General features: G+C 41.7%; 1 protein-coding gene across 2 annotated transcripts in view; it reads right to left on the bottom strand.

Moving 5' to 3' along the window:
- Positions 1–356: 356 nt before the first annotated feature.
- The window catches only part of capn15 (calpain 15), a 59,076-nt gene continuing 39,246 nt past the window's right edge, over positions 357–20,186 (bottom strand). For both annotated transcript variants that reach the window (XM_036141707.1, XM_021316811.2), the window contains exons 3-12: positions 17,675–17,883; positions 16,178–16,361; positions 14,871–15,094; positions 14,334–14,459; positions 13,562–13,714; positions 9,358–9,519; positions 9,029–9,264; positions 8,021–8,190; positions 5,800–5,978; positions 357–3,643 (exon numbers count right to left, since the gene is read on the bottom strand). In XM_036141707.1, coding sequence (XP_035997600.1) covers positions 3,466–3,643; positions 5,800–5,978; positions 8,021–8,190; positions 9,029–9,264; positions 9,358–9,519; positions 13,562–13,714; positions 14,334–14,459; positions 14,871–15,094; positions 16,178–16,361; positions 17,675–17,883 — 1,821 coding nt within the window. In that variant the 3' untranslated portion in view covers positions 357–3,465. The remainder of the gene's footprint in view (positions 3,644–5,799; positions 5,979–8,020; positions 8,191–9,028; positions 9,265–9,357; positions 9,520–13,561; positions 13,715–14,333; positions 14,460–14,870; positions 15,095–16,177; positions 16,362–17,674; positions 17,884–20,186) is intronic.

Raw genomic sequence — 20,186 nt, 5'->3', positions numbered from 1 at the left:
AAAGGAAACCAGTTGATTGCATCAAAGTCCTGACAAGCAGCATTCACTCCTGAAGAAGCGTAGAGCCACAGGGAGAGTCGTCTGCATTGTCCATGGCTTTGCAGCAATCCCTCATACTGAGCATGCATGAAGCGACAGTGGGAAGAAAAACTCCCCATTAACAGGAAGGAAAACCTCCAGCAGAACTGAGCTCAGTATGAACCGTCATCTGCCTCGACCCACTGGGGGTTATATACATATATACACACATATACATATACATATACACACACATACATATATATGTATCTTTTTCATTATATATCAAATAAAAAATACATATTTGCTTGTAAAACAAAAAGTGAAGACAATAACTGTTTTTTAATTTAAAAAAAATTTATTTGGTCCATCGGAACCTGAGATTGAAAATTAAACATACAGATTTGTACAGATATTATTAACCCAACCCACTTTTCCCCCCCTAAAAATCACTAAAATATATATCACATTCGTCAGCAATTGTTTTATTCATTTTTTTCATATCAGGTTATTTTTCTGTTCATCTCTACTATCATACTGTAACGTTTTTACAAGTTTAAAAGGATCAGCTTTTTTTTTTTTTTACCTCTTATTATTTTAAATCTGTTGAGTCTTGTAATTTTTGCAGTCTGTACAATTTACAAAGAGGAAAAGAGGAGGAGAGGAAAGGCATTGGGTTGGCTGCTCTGACCACTTGTTCCCTGGCTGCAGCCGTGTCACCAGCAGGGGGCGCCACCAACACAACTCAACAGAAACAGAGCTAAACATGACAAACATGACAGGAAAAGGAAACAACAAAACTGAATCTCATGACATTAAAAGGTCGAGGTGCCTCGTCTTTGCAGGTGTCTCAGTGCACGTTTACTTCTTCTCACGATAAAACAAACTTCATCACAATCCTTTTCTCATTTATGAACTCAGCAAATCTAAAGTTTTCATCGGAAAACCCTGACTGCAAATCCCTTGTCTGAATAAACCAGACAATAAACAGCCCCACAGTGAGAGGCATGAAAGAGACGCTTCTGACTTCAGAAAGAAAACACTGAAGCGACGAAGATGATCAACGTTCCCACTCTTCTATAGCTCAGTCGCCCGCAGTAAATATTTAAAAGGATTTAAAGTTTCAGCGCTCAATAATATAACTGCTAATCATTAATTATGAACGCATCAGGAACTTTGCTCATCAGCTTTCAAGTGTTTCCCCATTACACAAAGTAATCGTAAGACAAAAACTTAATTAAAAAAAGTCAGCCACTCTTCCCTTTGACTTTAGTACCGCATTAATCTTTTGCGTTTCTTTCTGATAAAGCTGCAGCGCTGCCATGGCGAGGACAATCATGAGGAGGGATGGCTTTGACTCCAGCAGAAGCCAAACAACAGCACACATAGAAACAGCTCTGGTTCCGCCACATTCCCTAAATGTGCTTCCTCCAAACCGACGACAAGTCCCTGATCTCCTGAAATAGACTCAGCAGCTCCCTGTAAAGATTTCCAGCTACACTAAAACTTAAAGTGACATGTTGACAAACTGTGCAAGCCTTAATGGATCCAAACTGACCTTGGCTTAGAGTGCCACCTGATGTTAAATCTCCTAAAGACAAAGTCTATGAGCAAAGATAATAACTGGTCCCTTAAAGGGACAGTTCAGGATTCTTGAGCTGCAGTCATCGTTCTCATGGCTTCTTTCCAACAGCTAGTCAAAGAGCGGTCTGAGCCCAACGCAGACTTCCATCACATCAGAATGACTCCAAATCCAGAACATCATAGTTATACAATATAAGAAGCGATTAAAAAGGACATCTGTGAAGGAATGAGAGTGAGAGCAAGACTAAACCCGGATAACAGGAAGGCTGACCAACATTTATCTTTCATTTAGCTTCGGCCTCTCATTTTCCCACAGAATCTGCTTAATTTGGACGTCTGCTGCCTTTTTTGCTGAGTTGAGGAGGGAAATGCTTTTTCTATGCATTTCAATCAGATGCTAACTGTGCCAATCGCTAACATAAGATGCTGGAGACAGTTTAAAATGTAACGTTGGTTTGATCTTTTTAGTAAAACCCTGTTTTAAAGCAACTGTTCCGCCACACGCCTCTGCTCCCCTAATATAAAAACTCAGCAAGGAGGCGAGAATAAAATATTTTGAACTTTTTTTCCTCCGTCTTCTGGTTCTTAAATAGAAATAAGCAGGTCAAAGCTGCGTTAAAAAAAAAAGGCGACCTATTCTTGTTTAACGTGGAGTCATGTTGACACGTTTCATTCTTGGTCCTCCTACTTTCAGTGCAAATAATCCCAGAGTTCTGAGTAACTAAAAAGAACAGCTGTTAAAGAAGTAATGAGGACTTAAAGCTTTATAACGCAGCGTTGACACGAACAGCTATGATGTTTTTTTTTTATTCTAGTTGTTTGTGACGGCAGAAGTCCGCTTTGGCGCCGGCTCCTCTTGGACTAGCCGTTAGCTTTGCCCTGCAGGTAAACAGCAGGTGAGATGCTAGGTTCTCTCCTGAACAGAAGCTCACTCCAAACGACCCCTTTAGGTAAGAAAATCTATTGCACCTGGAACAATTCAGCTGAAAATGAAAGGAAACAAGCATCAGGAAGGAGGTCTGTGTTGTCTAATCCGAGCAGAGGATTGCGACGTTGTTTCAGCATTTCTAAACGAATCGGCCGACTCGCTGTCAGCGTTTGGATCAGATGAGGCAGGGCTGAACGCCCCCAGCAGCACGGACACCAGAGAAAACAGAGAAAACAGAGACACACACACCAAATCCAGCTTTCTGAGCACCAGCTACTAAAACAACTGCAGGATGGTAAGAAACAAAGTTTGGTCCTGAGCTACGCTGCGGCGTGGAGATGAGAAAGAGCGGGGACAGACTGCACTGTATGCGTGATGGCTTTGTCTACAAACCTCAAGTGCACCATGATGGATAAGACGGCATGGGTCAGGCTATAAAACAAGACTAAATCTAAAAGAAACATTAATTACAACGGAAACCCAGAGGGTCTGGCTCATAATGTACCATACGTAGAACTAGGGAGCCTCCTGCTCTAAGTGAGGATGATGTGGGGGAGCGTCTCTGCCTGCGGGCCGCGCCGTGGCTCAGTAGTTTCAGCTCTGCACCTCCAAACAAGTCAGAGGGATCCAGATGTCCGTTTCTCACACAGTGCAAACAGCCGACAACCCCCCCCCCCCTCTTCTCATCATGGCACAACCACTTGGCGAGTGTGTGATGAAAAACTACTGCAGCTATGGAGCATCGGATGGAGGTCGAATAAATGCCCACGTAGGCTTCACAACTATGTGCACGTCCAAAAATAAAAACATTCTCCCCTACATCTTAACGCTCCACGCAGCTCTTTTCTACCCTGCTTGGATTTTTTTTTTTTTTTTCAGTGGTCAGACAGTTGATGGGATTAAAGTCTATGGGTGAGGGGTAGAGAGGGCGGGGGTCATAGAGGCCGGGGCCGGTGCAGGCCATCGATGTCCGGGGTGAGGTGCGGGCTGTGGGTGGCCTTGGTGGGAGTCCAGTCGCCCAGGGACGCCTGCGCCGCCTTACGGTGGGCGAGGCGGTGGGTGATGGAGAAGCCAGCGTTGCCCTCAAGCTGGGAGAGCACCACCAGCACCTGCCTGCAGGGGGAGACAGAGAGCAGGGGAAGCAGCAGATTAGTGGCCTGTAGTTACAGAGGAATCTGATCACTTATCCAATTATTACAACAAAGAGGAGGAAAGGCTTTATTACATGACCTACAGAGGAATTCTATAAAACTTTAACCTGATAAGATAACGCTGTAATTTAAGGTGTGGCATATACAGAGGATCGAACCTTTCCCATTAAAAGTTGACATAACTAAGCCCTTTGTGTGTTTATACTGCACGTGTAATAAAAACAGCAAAACTATTAAAAAGAAAATGTTATTTACTTGTTATTTTTTCCTTTTTTCATCCATGGCAGTCGGCTAATTCTTAAGCTAAAACTGTAAATAAAAAAATCCAGTCCAGATAAAGACTAACAGTTTTCTATCACACATTAAAGCACAGGTATCAAACTCAAGGCCCGCGGGCCAAATCTGGCCCGTTGAGGTAAATTATCCGGCCCTTAAGAGCCAAAAAAAACGCATATCATGTCATAAAGTAGAGGCTTATATCCTTTAAAATGTATAAAGTGGCTAAAACTGAGCCTCCTGTACCGAATGTTGATTTCTTTACTGTGTTGTAACAGCATCCAGCCACTAAATGTCAGTTTCCCTACAACACATTAAAACAACCCAGAAATATTCAAAAGGAGAAAAAGTGATGCAGAATGATGCAGAATGATGAATTTAAAGTGTAACTCACCCTAATGTAAAAACTTTTTTGCAGATAAACTGTATAAACTGGGCCTAAGGGTGCTACTTTTATGTTAGTGTGCATTTGTTATACTTCTATGTGAACAGGAATGAAATTATGAAAAGTATCGTCTATGCACGTGCAACTGGCCCTTTTAATGACTTCATGACGCCAAAGTGGCCCCATATAGAAATGAGTTTGACACCCCTGCATTAAAGGCTTCATACGTGGAGCAATGAAGGGTTAAATCTGCATTAATGAGGACTGTGATGTGTCTTTACAGCTGGAGGAGAAGCTAAATGCCACGGAAGCTAAACGTGTGTGGGTTTGAGCCTGAAGGGGCCAAACGGAAAACTAAATCTATTACCTGCTGAATTCAGACAGAGGAAGATTAATGAGAGCAGAGCTGTAAACACATATGCTCCTACAACATTTGTTCGACTTACTTCCTATTTAATGGCCATTACCAGGGTCCACATCCCTGTAAAATTACCAGTGTTGATGGTAAAAGTCAGATCAAGACTTTTCCCACCCTAAATATACAACTCAAATGATAAACATGTAAGTAAATATATATAAATGACAATAAGCTGTTTGGATAACCCTTAAACTAACACATTGATTCTCAGTTCACACTCACCACCAATTATGGTGACTAAATAATCTGATTATCCTTCAGCTACACACAGTTTAAGCAGAGGTTATAAATTCAGTTGTTTGTACTCTTAAGCCCTTATTTATTTATTAATGTACTTATTAAGCACTTACTGAATTTCTTAAATGCATATTTATAACTGAATTTACTCTGTAACCTATAGAACCTGCATTGCATGTGAATGTGCACTGCAACAACTACAAAACCACGTTTATATGACTAGAAAATTGGGCTCTTTTTTAACATTTTCCATCGTATTAATGCATAAGACGGAATATATATATAGATATATCTATCTATATATCTATATATATATATCTATATATATATATATCTATATATATATATATATATATATATATATATATATATATATATATATATATATATATATATATATATATATATATATATATATATATAGGCAGGATTTTGAGAAGCAAGTGCTGAATAACCTGAAGAATCATTTAATATTTCTCAAACTAAGCTAATTCTTGGGTCAAAACTTAGACTTTGCTGCTTTAAAGTAGCCCCCTTAGGCCCAGTTTATCTGTACGTTAAATACTCGTTTACAGCACACAGGTCTCAAATATGGCGGATCCGAACACTGCAAGAAAGAGCTCATCAATCGAAGTTACTCGGCACATCAACCATCCAGGGGTCATGCAGAAGTTCTAACCTGGAACCACAACCTTTTATTCAGGAAAGTGGACCCGGGAAATAAACATTTTGGGCTTTTTAAATCCCAGGTAAGGGCAGAAATTCCTTGTAATGGACATGGGGGCAGTGTGCATGTGTGTACCTGTGTAAAGGTGGTACGCTGTCTATGGTCTTGAGGCTGCCGCGAGTGGACACCACGTTGAAGCTATCAGTGCAGTCACAGGAGACGTGGAGGTAGTACTTTGGGTGGCGGTTCTCCACCACCACGATGAGCCCTGCCCAGCCGTGGGTCAGGTAGTAGCATGTCATGCCCTCCCGGCCCTGAGGAAACAACGCAGACGGGTTGAGCCGAGAGCTGATAACGTGTTCTTTCTCACGTTTCAACCAGGATTTTCATCAAAAACTATCAAGTTCTGTTTTATGTGTCTTAAAGAAACCAAAAAGGCTAAAAGTGGTGTTGTTTTTTTTGTTGGACTAACCACAGTATTACATTGTAGATAATCTACTTTTTGCTAAAAAGGGAAATAAACACAACAAAAACTGATTAAATAGCGTTTAGAGACATCTCTAATCAGATTCCTCGTCAACGCCGCTCCTTTTCCGAAACATCTCTGTATCAGAAGAACTTTCTTTTTCATAAAGGGCATCTTCAATTATTCACTGCACACCAGGAAGTTGTGTTTAAATATGTTGCTAAAGTCAGCTGCCGGTGCAGAGGCTACTGTGCTGCTGAGCTCTGAGCGGCGGATTTCCTGAAGGTCTGAATCATTTAACCAAGCTGCTCTGAAGTGATGAAAAGCTTCCCCTGCCCTCTAAAGTACACACCGCTCAGTTGGACAGGAGGATTTCACAAGAGACAGAATAACTTTGCTACTTTCAGGGTCCATACCTGCATGAAATTTAACAGGAGTGAAGATTTATGTCAGAATGATACTGAGAGCTCTGCTAGGGGACGATCTGAGTTATTGTTTCAAAGTGAAAAAGAAAGGGAGGGATCAAAGAAGGAAGAAAGAAAAGAGAAGGAGGGAATGAAGGAACAAAGGAAGGAAGGGAGAAATGATGGAAAGAGGAGTAAATAAAAAAAGAGTGATTAAAAAAAGACATGAAGGAAGAGCAAATGAAGGAGGGGAGGGATCGAGGACGTATGGAAGAAAGGGATAGGAGTGAATAAAGAAGGGGAGGATAGAAAGAGGGAAGGAAGGACGGAAAGAAATTAAAGTAGGGAAGAAGGAAGTAAGGAAGGGAGGGAACAAGGAAAGAACAATGGAGGGAATACTGAACGAAAGGGGGGATGGTGGGGAGGAATAAACTAGAAAACATAAGGGGATGAAGCAAGGAAGGAAATAGGAAGGAAGAGGGAAAGAAAGAAAGAGAGCAAGGAAGGAAGGAAGAAAAAAAGAAAAAGGGAATGAATGAAAAAAGGAGTAAATAGAGCAGGAGTGATTAAATGGAGGGGAGGAATAAAGGAGGAGAAAAAGAAAGATGAGAAATGTATGACAGAAGGATGAAGATGACTAGAAGAGGACGTACCGCATTTTTTGGACACTTAAAATTCTTAAAATTGATGGTGCGCCTTATAAATGATTAAAGTTGTGCTTACTGACTGATTTTATGTGATACAATGCGCTAAAAAATCTGTTAAAATGTGTAAATACGACTTTGGTTAGCAATGAAGCCACTCCTCTCAGTGGATATTAGGAGCATTACGGTACACTGTGTCACTACCTGAGGACCCCTGAGCTGTCTACCAGACTGCCTGACTGTAATGTCTAAACTAGAAGTGCATTCATGTAAGGCAGCCTGGAGTACGCACTAGCAACAATAAACCTAGTAAGTTAATTCAATATAAAAGTTTATTTTGGCCTTATGTCAGAAACAGGACAGTTTAGTCCAGATACTCTGTCCTTCCCACAGAGATGGATAGAGAGCTGTGGACGTGGAGGAGAGATATTACACACCTGGGGAGAATATTTAAAGCGCCTTATGGTCTGAAAAATACGGTAATGAGGACGACTGTAACGAAGCTATAACAAAGCATCGTCAGTAACAGCAGTTGCTGCAGTTCAGACGAGCTACCAAAGCATCTAGAAGGTGCTGATAACACCTAACACAAGAAATATATTTATACATCAATATAAACTTGTTCAAATTAAAGATTTGGCACCTTTTACATACCAGGCTAACGTCAAATTAAATTCACTGAAGCACCAACCCAGAGGAACCGAACTGTTAAATTGTGTTCAGCGAAGGGGAAACCGTTTAGTCAGATAAGCGACGGCGAAGAGGAAGGGCAGGGAAGGTTTTCTAAACACCAACAGATAAAGACACAGAACTGCTGTAGGTTGGTAATACGATCGTCTAACCTCGTGTCTTTCGCCTTTGTTCTCCGTCAGCAGAATGATGGCGTCAGCGAGCGTGGTGGGGATGGCCTCCACCTGCTCCACCATGACCTGTCGGGAGCTGTAGATGGCCAGGATGTAGCCGGGGAAGTCCTGGCTGGGCCGCCGTGCCGGTCCGCTGGTGGGGCTGGAGACTGGAAACGGACAGGACGTCAGAACGCATCCATCTTCTAACAATTAAAGATCTTTACAGGATCAGTTCTCCAGAGATCGCTACTGTTTATGTTTATTTAAAAAGGTATAAAATACAAAAGTTTACTGTGAGGTCATGGGAGACATTTCTACAAAATATACCCTGGAAAAACAGGAAACAAGGAGGTAAGGAAGAAAAGATGCAAACATAATGAATAAAATAAAGGAAGGACGGAGAAAATAAGACAATCAAGGATAGAAAATAACTTTATGGCCATTTGGCATCATTATTTTTGCACTGCCAACGTCGCTGAACTTTTATAATCAATTTAAATTTAAAAGTACACAACTGAACGATTACTGCATTTTTGCACCATTATTATCTTGCACTGCCAACATTGGACTTTTCAAATTAATGCCTTTTTTGCACCACTATTTATGGCACTACAAACATGGTGGAACATTCTTCTGCACACTTTTTTAAAAACTGTTTTTCTCCTGCACTGTTACATTCTTATCACTGCTGCACTTTATATTGTAATGTTATTTTAATTGCAATCTCATTACATTGTCGTAAGCTGTATGCAACGAAATCTGGTTTTGTGTGTACTCTGTGCGTACTAAATGACAATAAAGTTTGTCTGAGTCTAAGAATTCAAGGAATGAGGGAGTGAGGGAAGGAGGGAAGGAAGGACGAAGATGATAGGACAGACACAGATAGGGAAATCCAAACATTTCGCCCTACTTGTGTTCAGTTTTCTCATCCAGGTCTGGAAAACAATCAAACTAAATTCCAGATTTTTCCCGACAGCGTAGCAACCCTAGAGTCGGTGCACTTACTGGGTGTGGGCGGGCCGGCCGTGCCGCTCACGTTCATCTGCCAGTGGTTGAAGGCGCAGCAGACCACGGCGTACTCCCCCGGCTCCAGCATGACATCGCAGCCCACAAACTTCTTCACAGCCCGCTTGCTGTGGGCCAGCAGGCGGCCCAGAGTCAGCTTGTTGCCGCTGCCGAATGAAGCGCGGAACACCATGATGCACAGGTCCAGCAGGTGGCTGTCAGCCGTGTCCGAGCGCCTGGAGACAAGCCGGGAGAGGTGAAGTCAATCACGAGAGGAGACGACGCAAAGAGGAGGGAGAAGGTGTGCTACGGGGAGGGGGGGTTCTTACCTGCTTCCCTCCTGGAAGAGGGCAAACTCCAGGTCCGTCCTCTCCAGCACAGTGAGGGCTGTGACGGTGATCGGCCCGCTGGCCTTGCTGGGGAAGCAGCCCTGCAGCCGCACCTCTTGCCAGTCTGAGTGGATCTTGCAGATGTCGACCGAGTCAAAGTATCTGTGGATGTGGGGGGGAAATAGTGGGATCACTCATTCAGGATTCAAAAGGAGAGCAACAGAGGTGTGTTTCCAAAACCTGCTCCTCTGGGAGGCGTGCTTCGAAACCAACAAGTTAACATGAGCTCTGTTTATCTGCAAATCATCAACAGCAGCCCAGTCGGACATACTTTAGACCACATGGGTCAAACTCGAGGCCCCCGGGCCGAATCTGGCCAGTCAAGGCAATTTATCAGGCCCTCAATAGCCAGAAAATGCATATCATGTCATAAAGCGGAAGCATATATTACTTTAAAGTATATAAAGTGGCTAAAAATGTGCCTCCTGTAGTGAATGTTGATTTTTTTTCAAATGTGTAGTAACAGCATCCTGCCACTAGGTGTCAGTTTTCCCACAACACATTAAAACAACCCAGAAATGTCCAAAAAGAGAAAATAGAATGATTAGTTTAAAGTGTAACTCACCACAAATATCTACTTTTTTTTTTTTTTTTTTACAGATAAACTGTATAAACTGGGCCTAAGGTGCTACTTTTATGTTACTGTGAATTTTTTATATTTCTATGTGAACTGAAATGAAATTATGAAATGAAAAGTATCATCTATACAAGAGCAACCGGCCCTTTTAGTGACTCCATGATGCCAAAGATGCCCCATATAGGAATGAGTTTCACACCCAAGCTCTAGACCTTTTAAATCTTTGATTTTGTGTTGTTTTTTTTCCATCTTTTAGCTTTACTTCCTAACCTTACTGCCTTACATCTCACTCCTGCTTTCTTAACAGTGAAGGTGAAGAGAAGCAGGAATGTTCAACGGCCTGGTTCTGATCGATCTGGGGACAAACACACCTCTTGATGCTTTGTGTTTAGGTTTTATTCCCTCGTTTGGGTTTTAGAAAGCCATCAGCCGATACTTCTGTTTGAACAGGAATTGCTCATCAAGCTGACACATTCTTACGGTTTCCAAGCCCAACATGTCAAAGCAGATGCAGGCGGCAGGTTTGTCAGGAAGAATGTGAAAGATAAAACTAACATAGGCGAACACACGTGTTGTCCTGGAGTTGTTCTAGAGATCTGACGCGTTTTTCTTTCTGCGCTGGAGAGAAATAACACAAAAACAGACTGGTGTTCTCATGCAAACGATTGTTTTTCCCATAAACTACTTATCGGTATGAGTCTGTAAACACTTCTCCTCAGAGCTCAGATCAGAACGGCTTAACGTCATTTACAGAGAAAGGCTTTTGTACACGAGACAGTGATAAAGCCCAGTTTTCTTGATCTCATCACTGACATTATTATTTGTTTCAGCTTGTAAAAGCATCATGCTGTGGGGGTCCTTTCCATCAGAAGGGATGGGGAAGCTGGTCATAGTTGATGGGAGGATTTATGCAGCTAAATGCATGAAAATGCTGAAGAAAACCAGTTAGAGGCTGTAAAGGATACTGAGGTGGAGGTTCACCTTCCAGCAGGACAACAACCCTAAACTTACAGCCAGAGATACTATGGGATTTTTTCATATCAAAGCATTTTGATGCGTGGCCTAGTCAAAGTCTAGACCCAAATCCATGTGAGAATCTGAGGCACAACTTGAAACATCGTGTTCACAGAAAGCGCTCCGTCCAATCTGACTGAGATTGAGCCGTTTTGCAAAGAAGAACGAACAAAAATGTCAGTCAATGTGCAAAGTTGGTGGAGAAATGCACCAAAAGGCTTGTGGCTGTAACTGCTGACCCAGGGCAGCTGAAACAACTGCACTCCACACTTTTCAGATATTTATTTAAAAAAAATAAAAAATTGGTAAATATTTTTCCGCCCTCGACTTGCACATCACAAGGTGCCCAATGAGTTTTAGGAACAAGGTGGGCACATTTATGGGAAGAAGGATTCAGACTACGACAGTAAAAAACGAGACAAAAAAAGAGATTTTCTGTTACTTAATGTTTCATCTGACTAAAAGACAGGATTAACTTTAATATGGAAAGAAAAAAAAATTACACAATCACTGAGAGGCATGACAAGTCTTAGCCTCCGGCAGCTTAACTCTTGGCAACCAAGGCAACCATCAAAATCGTACAATAACATCCTAGTGTGTGTGTGTGTTTGTGTGTGTGTGTGTGTTTGTGTGTGTGTGTGTGTGTGTGTCTGTGTGTGTGTGTGTGTGTGTGTGTGATGACTTTTAGCGAACACATTGTTCTGAAAGCCACAAAAACAATGTTTCTCAGTTTGATGTGAAAACCAGATGGGAAATTAATTCTGTGGGGACATAAGATCATTAAATCTCCCATCATGTCATTATAAAACAATGATGATGTATTTCACTTGCACTCCGACGCGAATCCATTATACCTCGGCTGCGATAAGGCGTTACAGTTAAAAGGAAAGCCGTTATGGGAAGCTTTGCTGAAAATTGTTCTGTTTATGATGGCAGTGCGTTTGGTATGAACACAGGAAGCGGGTTAGCGTTGCATTAGTGGGCCACGCCCCTTCTAGGTCTGTTTCATGAAGAGAAAAACACTTACTCATAATGACTGTGCAGGAATAACAGAAATTACCACTGCATCGGCAGCTTACAGCATAAATCACATCCTGATCCGGTATCGGTTAAAGAGGATGACGTGATGTCCATGGATCAGTAGGCAGCAGTAGTATAAGTTACAGTAAGGGGTTAACCTTTGGCAGTATGTGGCTAGGACACAATTCAGGGAGTTAAACTCCAATCCTCCAGGGCTGCTGTCCTTTAGCTGTGCCCCTGGTCCGACACGCCTCAGTTAAATGGCTGAATTGCCTCCTCAGCAACTTCTGCAGAGTCTTTCTAATGACCCATTGAGGTCTATTAAAGCAGAGGCATCTCAAAATTGCAGGAGAACCAACCCTGGAGGACTGGAGTTTTACATCTGTGGCGTAGGTAATCCCGTATCCTGTTCTGGTGGGAACAGATTTGAGAGTCCTGCAAACCGGAGATAGCGCTGCCTTTTTTCTTAATTTAACCCCAGAACATACAGCGTAGATCTAACACAGTTAAAAACGTCCGCGGGGAAATTATATATCATTACAAAGCTCACTAAATGGAAAAACAGCACCACCTGCTGTTGGGTCTGTACCTGCAGTCAGTAGCATGAGTAGCAAGGGATTCTGGGTAATCCTCAGAGCAACGGCTTCACTGCATTTAGGTAATGTAGCTATGAATGACTGGATAAATATTACTAATAAAATTACAAAGAAGTAAAGTGTTATTTTGTATTTGATATTAACATCTTGAAATCATTTTTGCCATATTTTGAGCTTGTCTACTTTAGGTCTCTGTATTTTATTGATGGTTGGCAAAAAGCTACATTTGCTGCATTTCCAGAGAGAGAGAATGTCTGCAGGCTGGAAACATTGTTGTTCCAGCCTTTGTTTTGACCGTTTTATACTGTTGTTAATATTATACAGTTTATAAAATGAGAGAACATTGAAAAACCCTAGTCGTTTTTTAAAGATCTATTTAAGTGTTGTAGAATGGATTCTGGTTAACGGCTTCACTGCATTAGGTGAGAGAACAATGACACATTTTTATTATTATTTCATTTTGTTTCTCTGTTTGTTTGTTTGTTTCTATCTATCTTCCTTCCTTTCTGTTTGAGAACCACTCCTTTAGAGGTAGTCCATACTTTATTACCCAGCAATGTTTTTATAGTAAGTGTGAATTTTGTAACTGCACTGCAAAAACAGAACTAAAAATAAGTAAAATGTTCTTAAAGTTAGTGTATCTGTCCTTGATTTGAGCAGGTAAATAAGATGATCAGCCAATGGAATAAGATTATTACACTTAAAATAGGAACAATTCATCTCCATCATCTTATTTCAAGTGCAGGATGTCTAATTATCTTATTTTAGGGGTCAAAATACTCATTCCATTGGCAGAAAATCTTATTTACCTGCTCAAATCAAGGACAAATACACTAACTTTAAGAACATTTTACTTATTTTTAGATCGGTTTTTGCAGTGTGGAAGAAAATACACCACTGCAGAGGATCTTTGAAGTCCAAAGAGAAAGGTTCTTACTTTATGAAGTCGGAGTACTCCATCCAGAAGACCCCCTCGCTGCTGCCATGAGCCATTAGCTCATGCCGTAGGTTCTGAGGCCAGTCCACCCACTCGTCCGACCAGCTGCCGTTCCAGGAGAAGCGACCCCATGGGTTACGCAGCCGCAACAACCTGCAACACAGTCGCAAACTGTGAGTCCTTTTGGTTTTCAGGCCGTCCTGATGCAACCAGGACTAAAACACGGGTCCGCCACACCACAGAGAGACTGAAGGAGTCACAAATCAAAAACTGAGCCGGTTAGAACCGTAGCAGAGCATCTCTGACCCAGCTGACTCACACTGACTGCCTCACAGCATCTAACTGAGACGCTAAATGGGAGAATCAATGAATAATGGTAAAAAATGGTAAGTAGATCATTTTGACAAAGGTCTTGTCATCTCCTCGACCCAAGACGATAGTAAATTGAGGTGACCACATGTGGTACCTAATCAGATTAAAATGGATCATTTTGGCCACTTTAAACTCCTCAGAAGACAGAAGAGGCTTTCGTTTTGTGTTGAGCAACGCACCAATGATATCTGTGATTAATATGAAATGATATTCATCTCTTTTCAAGGGTGTCTTTAGTTCATTTATCCACAGAGAAAGATTTTCACAAAGAGAGCAGTTGTATAATTCTGTTTAACACTGGACACATTTTGTACCAGTCAATGAAAACGCTGTTGAAACACACGCGACAGGAAAAGAGGACGCCTTCACTGCTGATGAACATGTTGAGAGCAGCTCATACCTGTAACCTTGCACATCTCGAACATCCAAAATGGAATAGGCGTGTCTAGGCCTCAGGCCCAAGGACTCATAAACAGTGTCGTCCACCTTCATGTTCCCTCCGCCACATGAAGCTCCCATTAGAAACCTAACACAAATATAATTCTTAAAACACACATATTTTCATCTAATATAGTGTTAGCTGAATGGTAATTATTTGAGATTTTAAATGGGACTCAAACAACAAAATGTTGGTTATTTTCTATAATTAACCAAGAAACCTGCTTCCAATCCAGATGATTTAATTAATTACAGGTCTATATTTAAGCCTCATGTCTTCATTTATGTCTTAAAAAATAGATGCTAATCAAGTACATCATTATTCCCACCGTAATGACCTGTTCGAAGAGTTTTCAGGCTTCAGAGCTCATAGCAATGAAACGGCACTGGTGAAAGTCACTAATGATATTCTCATGGCCTTGGATAATCGACCTATTCAGTGGATGCAGTTGTGTAATTGAATACTTTGGCTTACCAGACAAGGCCACTAAACTCTTACCCAGCCTCCTTGGAGCTGAGCATCTTGGCCCAGATGAGGTCGGTGTCGATGGGCTCCTCCCGGGGGTTTGTGGAGCTGACCTGAAGCATGAGAGAGTCACAGGGGGCCCCGGTCAGCGTGGCCAGGCCCTCGATGGCGCGCCCTGCCTGCAGGGCAAAGTAGGATCCATGGAGTTTGGCCAGGGCCTTCTCAATCAGTGCCACCCAAAGCTGCTTCCTCTGAGCCTTTAATGAAGTTAGGGAGAGAAAAAGGCAAGTTTATTTGTAGCACATTTCAGTAACAACACAATTCAAAGTGCTGAAAATGTACATAACGTAAGAAAGGAAAACATTCCAGAAGAAAGCACATTGCAGTGGAGTAGTAGCAGCATGTCAAGATACGGAGTAAAAGAATGACGTAGATACATTTGTTATCTTTTGATTTAGTGTTTTAATTACTTTCAGGACATTGTCAATTAATCAAATGTTCAAAGGTTTCTGACAGTACAAAGATAAAAGGTATCACAGCAAACATTCAGTCGTCATGCTGAAGGAATTTCCTTGTTGTGCAACAAGGTCCAGATAAGGAAAGATGTTTACCTGCCATGGAGACAAACATTTATCTCCAGCAGGTACGTCTTATTGTTTTGTTTTACGCTTAATTCTTGTTGCATATTTATTTATTTGTCCAGTCGCTGCTGATTAAGTAGCCATTCCTACTGAGGGGGGCTTACAGATGACATTGAAACTGTGAGTTTTGTTGGGATTTGATGGCATACAGCTCTACAAGCTTCGCTCATTTAAACCTCTTTTCCACCTAAAGTCCCAATTCCTTGAATCTTTCCCTGGGTAATTTGACTTTATTCTATTTCCACTGCTCTGGAAGTATAGCAGTGGAAATGCTCTACGTCCACTGCTCATTTAAACCTCTTTTCCTCATCTAAACCTCTTTTCCACCTAAAGTCCCAATTCCTTGAATTTTTTAACTGGGTATTTTGACTATTTCCACTGCTCTGTAAGGCTGTGGAAAATAGATTCAAATAAGCCTATTGATGTATGGAGTAGTTGTGAAGAAAACAACACTACCCCTCCTGTCCAGCAGGGGGCGATAATAAAAAACTAAACAAGCAAAACCCGACTGAGAAGTCCGCATCCCGCCTATTCTTTTTCCCTGATGTATCGATTAAAACTGCAATAAAATAAATTATTAAGTGGCCATATGACAAAATGTGAATAAGTTAACCGGGTATAAATTCTTTGAAAGGTACAGGAAACTTTGCTTTATTCCAGTTGTTGAATCTAGATCTATTCCTCAATGATGGTCCTGACCTGGGAAAAGAGGAGGTAGCCATAGTCGTCGCAGGGCAACATGTCGTCCACCAGCACCGTCGTCCAGGTGCCATCTTTGCACAGCCGAACCTGGTAGGCGCCCTCTGGGCAGATGGTCCTGGTTATCATCACTCTCTCCACCAGCTCTGGGCGCTCTGCCAACACTGCCAGTGCGCTCAAGAACCTAAAAATATGTAGAAAAGTCAATGAAAACGAAACGTCTGATCAGGACGGACATATTTCTGGGTCAAAAAAAAAAAAAAAAGGAACTTGGAGGTTAAGAACATGGAGCCGATTGTGAGTGGATGGATGCATGATGGAAACAACAGACATGAACAAAAAGAAAAAGACTGGCAAGCAGTCATTAAACCATAATCATTATTTTTTTTAACATTTTCCACAATTGTACCTTAAGCTGTTATGAATCTTTTTGCATAATTTATCCTCATTCAAAAATCAATCACATTCGATGAGTCAAGCCCCCACGCCTCCTGGTTAACTCCCCATTCATGCAGCAGAGACTCAACTCCTCATTAGCATGGACGAGAAATGAGTTAATCAAAAACCCAGATACATCAGAAGATGCTAATTCTTCTACACAGGGGAGGTCCAGCCGGGGACACAACCATCCGACTTACAAGGAATACTTTTCAAAGTGAAAAATACAGCAGAAACGGAAAGAAAGAGTTGAAACTTGGAGTCAATGAGCAAAACAAACATGCTCTGCATGCAGCTGATGATTCACTGCCAACTTTTGTTCAAACTGTGTTTTTATTTCCCAGACGGGAGTCACTTGTACAAATGACAATAATGCCAGAATACATAAAGTTTGATCTACTTGAGCAGCCTTTGAATGAGGCAGAGCAAAGTAAAGAGAGAAAATCTAATTAGTCGTATCAGAATACGATTGGTGACCTGTCCAGGGTGTACCCCGCCTCTCGCCAAAGGATAAGCAGGTATAAACGATGGATGGACGCCTGTAATGTCAGGTTTATTTGCCACCATATTCAAGGACAAAGGTGAGCAGCGCTTACTAGCTCCCTCGACTGTAAGAATTTGGGTTACATCCTGTTGCGAGTGAGAAGCTTTGCCTTGGGGGAGGGCTATTTTTGACAACCTGTGCGCTGGTGATGAAGCGGAAACTCTTATTTGGACGTTTTCTGTGGCTAGCTGCACCTTTGTTGTGTGTGTGTGTGTGGAGGAACGCACAACTGAAGGACGCACAGAACAAGGGCACGGAGATAAAAGACGCGTCCAGGCCACCGCTGGTGTGAATAATCTCCCAGTCAGGCGTATCTGTACATCCGTCAAACCCCACTTCTGAAGCTGCTTGTATTCACTCTTTGGTTTTATGCATTTTATTTTCTTTAAAATTCCCATTTTCTCCTCCTTTAACTTAGTTTCACTGCCTAAATCTGCTACTATTACGTTCAGACCACTTTCGGAGCCACAGACCTGTTGGACAGTAGCGGTCTGTACCGAGTTTCGATCACTCACCAGCAGTTCCCGAGGAGTCCCTGCAGGATGTCTGAGGGCCGCGGCGTGCGGAAGACGGACCACTTGACGCTTCGGTCTTTGAAGTTGCTGCAGTTGATCTCGTGGGGACGCAGCCACTTTTTGATCCGCTGCTGGACGCTGTCGCTCTCGGGGAAGCCCACGGAGTGCGGTCCCGGGGGGAAACTGTCGTCCACGAAGTTCACCGAGTTCTAGACAAGAATAGGAGACAACCGCAGCGGATCGATTCAAGGCTTGCACACATGACGCTATTAAAAGCACCGTTAAAGGGTAAATATGTTTGCGTTGACGGAAAGCATTTTATTTAAATTTACAGGCTGTACTTGACACTATAAATAGTGTGGTGCAGTGGCCTGGTTCAAGTTCAACGCAGGATTCCTTCATTCAGAGGAGACGGCTGACTGGGAGCAGACTGGCACCATGCAGGAAGGGCGGCTTCTTGGTGACTAAATTTATTTCAGGGTCCTAATAATAACAACCTCCATACTTGTTAGTTGACCAGGACAGGGACTTAAGGTATTTTGCTGGTTAAACAGAGCATTCCACCAATCCTTCAAAGCCTCCGTTTAAAGTCACTTACACCAGTGAATAATTACAAACCGGGTCCGAAATTAACACTCGCCAGCCGCCAAATACGAGTAAATTTCAGAGGACTAGCTAGCTGCCACATGGCGAGTAAATGTTTGTACCAAATAAATCATGTTTTTCAGTTATTATCTGGATGGATGCTTCTTTATGTTCCTCTGCTTTCAGCTCGTATGACAACAAACGCTCACAAACACTCGCACATGTGACGCAAGAACGACAGCAACTACGTTGTGTCCGTTTGCTAACAACTAGCATTTAACTCAGGCTAATTACGTAGCGGGATTATGTGGAGATATTTAGCAAGATGAGTCAGAATTACTTTGGCCGGTAAAAAAATATGCTTGGCTGGTTGATTTTTACGTCTATCGGCCAAATTGTCTGGTGAATCAGGAAGTTAATTTCAGACACTGATTACGTGTGAAAAGTCCCTCAGCCTCACCTTTCATTGGCAAACTTCTACATTATGAGTGTTTGTATCATGTAAAAGGGGTATTATATCAAATAGACAATAAATATTTACCAGTTTGGAGTCATTTTTAATGCATTTTCTTACATGACATTTTAACCTGGAAGTGATAAAACTGGAATCATAAGTCCAGGTTCTGAATGCAGCGTCTCAAATGCTTGGTTAAACAGGGATATTTTAACCCCTGAAAAGCACCCAGTGTTAAATGCAAGTATAAGTATGACTTTAACGCTATGAAATATAGGCTTTTAAAGATGGTTTTGATTTTACTGCACAGAGAAGGAAACAACAGGAGTGGTCCTCTGGCACAGGGTAAGGGAGATAACTTTAACCCAAAGGTTTGCATTCTTCAGAAAGTTCTGGTTTTTCTGTTTAACTTCTGTCTAACCAGCAGTGTCTGCTTAACCCTAACAGAACTGCCAAAGTAGGATATGAAATCATTTTGAAAAGTTTCTAATTCCACATCAGTGCAACAGATGAACCAATACAGAACTGCCAGGAAACCTTCACAATAAAAGCCTTACGGATAAATATTACATGCTCTAAGCTTCCAAATCTTCCATTCCAAGATAATGAAACAGTTTACAGTATCTTCTATTTTCATTCTTTTCACTCTGGATGCATTACATGTTTGCATTCAGACTATAATTTCTCTGTGACTTCTTTTAATAAAGGGCATTTGTCAAATTTGTCAAGAACAGCTATTATTACAGCCACCACTGATCCTAATATAATTTATGCTGAAGGCTTCACAATTAGTTAATTACCTTACAGCTATAATAAGAATAATTTTTGCATATTTTTGAACACATTTGATCGAAACTATGATAATCTAGATAAACGTGACTCTTTAACACCACATTTTCATGACTAAAATTAAGAGGACAGATTTTGAACATAGCGTATATCTAGTGTTTGGTTTTATGAGCTTCTACGTCATGTAGGAGCATCTCCAGCTCCAATTATATGACGTCTATGTAAGAATTACAGATGTAGGGCATATTTATCTCCATTTGCAAACCTAAATAGTGGCGAATCAATGAGAGAATTAATGTTTCCTCCTGTGTGCAAAGCTCCACAGATACTGGAATGTAAAAAAAATCGTGGATATGCACCTTTCTCATGCGTTTGGGTTTGTTTATGCTGTTCTCTCTATTTATGCAGATAAAATTCATGTGCACGGTGCTTGGACTTGGCATCTTATCTGGGCCTGGATAAATAAGAGTCAAACATGCAAAGTGTTGCCTCGTTAAAACATTTGATGCTTCTGCTTAATGCTCGCTGCCTCTCTGCCGCACACAGGCCCTACATGGACGAGTTCACATTTAAAGACATCCAATGCGACACGCTATCTGCTCATCTGAAACCCTCGTGAATAGACCGCAGAGAGGCACAGAACCAACCATTTTCAATTTCCCCATCTTTGTGTAAGGAATGAGC

Source organism: Fundulus heteroclitus, chromosome 10 (genome assembly GCF_011125445.2).
Source record: "Fundulus heteroclitus isolate FHET01 chromosome 10, MU-UCD_Fhet_4.1, whole genome shotgun sequence".
NCBI classification, from domain to species: Eukaryota; Metazoa; Chordata; class Actinopteri; order Cyprinodontiformes; family Fundulidae; genus Fundulus; species Fundulus heteroclitus.
This window is presented reverse-complemented; position numbering and strand designations above follow the sequence as displayed.